The following is a 1,976-nucleotide window of genomic DNA, read 5'->3' as shown; positions in this document are numbered from 1 at the left end:
CGTGGCCCGACGCTGCCACACAGCGGGTGTACACACCGTGGCTGGGTTGGGGCACCCCAATCCGCAGGGGACCCACCGCGAGCCTCCCATCACCGCTGCACCCCGCGCCCGCCTCGGGAGGCCGAGCTGAGCCCCCCGTGCCCGTCCTGCGTTCAGGCTTCGGTAGGTTTAAATCTGGAGTACAATACTCACCCTTGCTTCACCAGCTCAAACACTGGAAGGCAAAAGGGAAGGCGGTTACAGATCACTTAGAGGTTAGGCCTCCCGCGAGCACAGACTCGGCACAAAGCAATGATATCAGTGACAAAACACTCCAGAAATAATGCATTTTTTTAAAAAAGGAGATGCCATCTCGGGCAAGGCATGTGGCATTTGGGTTGTTTCCATCTTCAGTTAAGGGGATGCTGCCAACCACCTGCTCAGTGCTGCAGCTTCAGCACCCTGAAGCGCCCTCCACGCGGCACGCTGAAAGCCCCGGTTTGCCTGCAGAACCCAGGCCAAGCAAACCTCTCGCTCGCTGCCCCGATCGTACGGGCTGTACGCAAACGGTGGGAAGAGAAATGCCTCCTCCAGAAGCGTGTGTTGAGATCAAGCAAAGCCCTGCAGTCTGCAAGGCAGGTCGTGAAGGAGCTCATTTGTGCCGTGGACAATTAACGCGTGCCTTGTTCTGGAAGCCCAAGCAACAAAGCTGCTGCTAGCAGCCCAGCTTCAGAGCTGAGGACGCAAACGCTGCTACCGCTCATGGCAAAGCATGCCCGGATGGACAGTTAAAGCCTACGAAGTGCCAGAAAGCGCTCCTGTCTCCTTCCTGAACCCAGGCTGCATCCCCTTTGCTCCGACCATTCGAGGGGATGCGCTCCTCCAGCACATCCAGGCCACGCCGGCTCCGGAGGAGAGACACAACCCTGCACGCAGCCACCCAGGAACACAGGGGGAACCCTTCGCCGCAGCAAACGCCAACCCCCGACACCCCACGAGCGCAGCAGGTACCCATGTACAGGTGGTCCTCGCTGGGATCATCCAGGACCTGCCAAAAGAAGCGAAATGGCAATTAAATGGCACCAAAAAGCCCTTGCAAATTAAACACTGTGACTTTTATTTTATTTAGCAGCCACCTCAGTTCTGCACCATCTGCACAGCCTGCTAATCTCCAAGCTTCTCCCCACGAGGGGTGGGAAAAAACCCCACAAGAGGACAGAGATATAGCTGTATTCCAAGGAAGGAAATATTTAAAACATACAGGAAGCATCATCTGACTCATGAGCCATATAAACTCCAGCCTGTGCATCCTTAATTCTTGATTTTTGGACCGTTTCATACAGGCAGTGGGCGGAGGGCAGGTTGGTTGCACCACAGAACCCATGGAAACAACAGTTTCTCCTCCAGGGAAGCAGCATTTTTCTGCATTTCCCTTCCCAAGCAGAGAAGAAAAAAATCCTCGTTGGACGAGGAGGGATAAAAAGCCTTTTAAACTGGGAAAAACACGAGTCTCCCGCATTCAGGACATGCCAGGCCATTCCAGCCCCTCTGGAGTCCCTCCCTCCACCCGAGCCCATGCGCAGCTCATCCCCGCAGCAGCCAGGCTCCTTCACGCTCGGGGTGGGTTTCAGGAAGGGGCTGGCCGGGGCTCACCTCCACCAGCTTCACCACGTTGGGGTGGTCCAGCTTCTTCAGGATGGCGATCTCCTGGTAGACCTGTTCGATGGGCCCTCTGGGCTGCAGGCAGCCCTCGGAGGCAGCTCTGGCCCCGCGGGGCGGCGGGCGGCCTGCGGGAAAGGCAACGATGGGTTGTCCAGTTGGGAATGACCCCCTGGGGTCCCCAGATCATCCCCTACCCTAAAGCTTTTCCGCCACTTACGGGGAAAGCCTGCCTGCCTCATCAGCTTCTTTTTGGAGAGAACCTTCATTGCCTGCAAGAGGGGAAAAAAACCATGAGATCTTGGGCGAATCACGGATAAAATGGGGCTGACAGGATG

At 56.6% G+C, this 1,976-nt stretch overlaps 1 protein-coding gene across 1 annotated transcript in view; it reads right to left on the bottom strand.

Annotated features, from left to right (window-relative positions):
- The window catches only part of CAMKK2 (calcium/calmodulin-dependent protein kinase kinase 2, beta), a gene marked incomplete at its 5' end in the record, with an annotated part of 7,832 nt that overhangs the window by 5,455 nt on the left and 401 nt on the right, over positions 1 to 1,976 (bottom strand). Inside the window, 4 exons of the mRNA XM_010157161.1 lie at positions 193 to 214; positions 991 to 1,027; positions 1,633 to 1,766; positions 1,859 to 1,921. Coding sequence (XP_010155463.1) covers positions 193 to 214; positions 991 to 1,027; positions 1,633 to 1,766; positions 1,859 to 1,921 — 256 coding nt within the window. The remainder of the gene's footprint in view (positions 1 to 192; positions 215 to 990; positions 1,028 to 1,632; positions 1,767 to 1,858; positions 1,922 to 1,976) is intronic.

This window comes from Eurypyga helias, unplaced genomic scaffold (genome assembly GCF_000690775.1).
Source record: "Eurypyga helias isolate BGI_N326 unplaced genomic scaffold, ASM69077v1 scaffold23828, whole genome shotgun sequence".
Taxonomy (NCBI): domain Eukaryota; kingdom Metazoa; phylum Chordata; class Aves; order Eurypygiformes; family Eurypygidae; genus Eurypyga; species Eurypyga helias.
The sequence above is the reverse complement of the archived record's forward strand: the minus strand, read 5'-3'. Positions and strand labels throughout refer to the sequence as shown.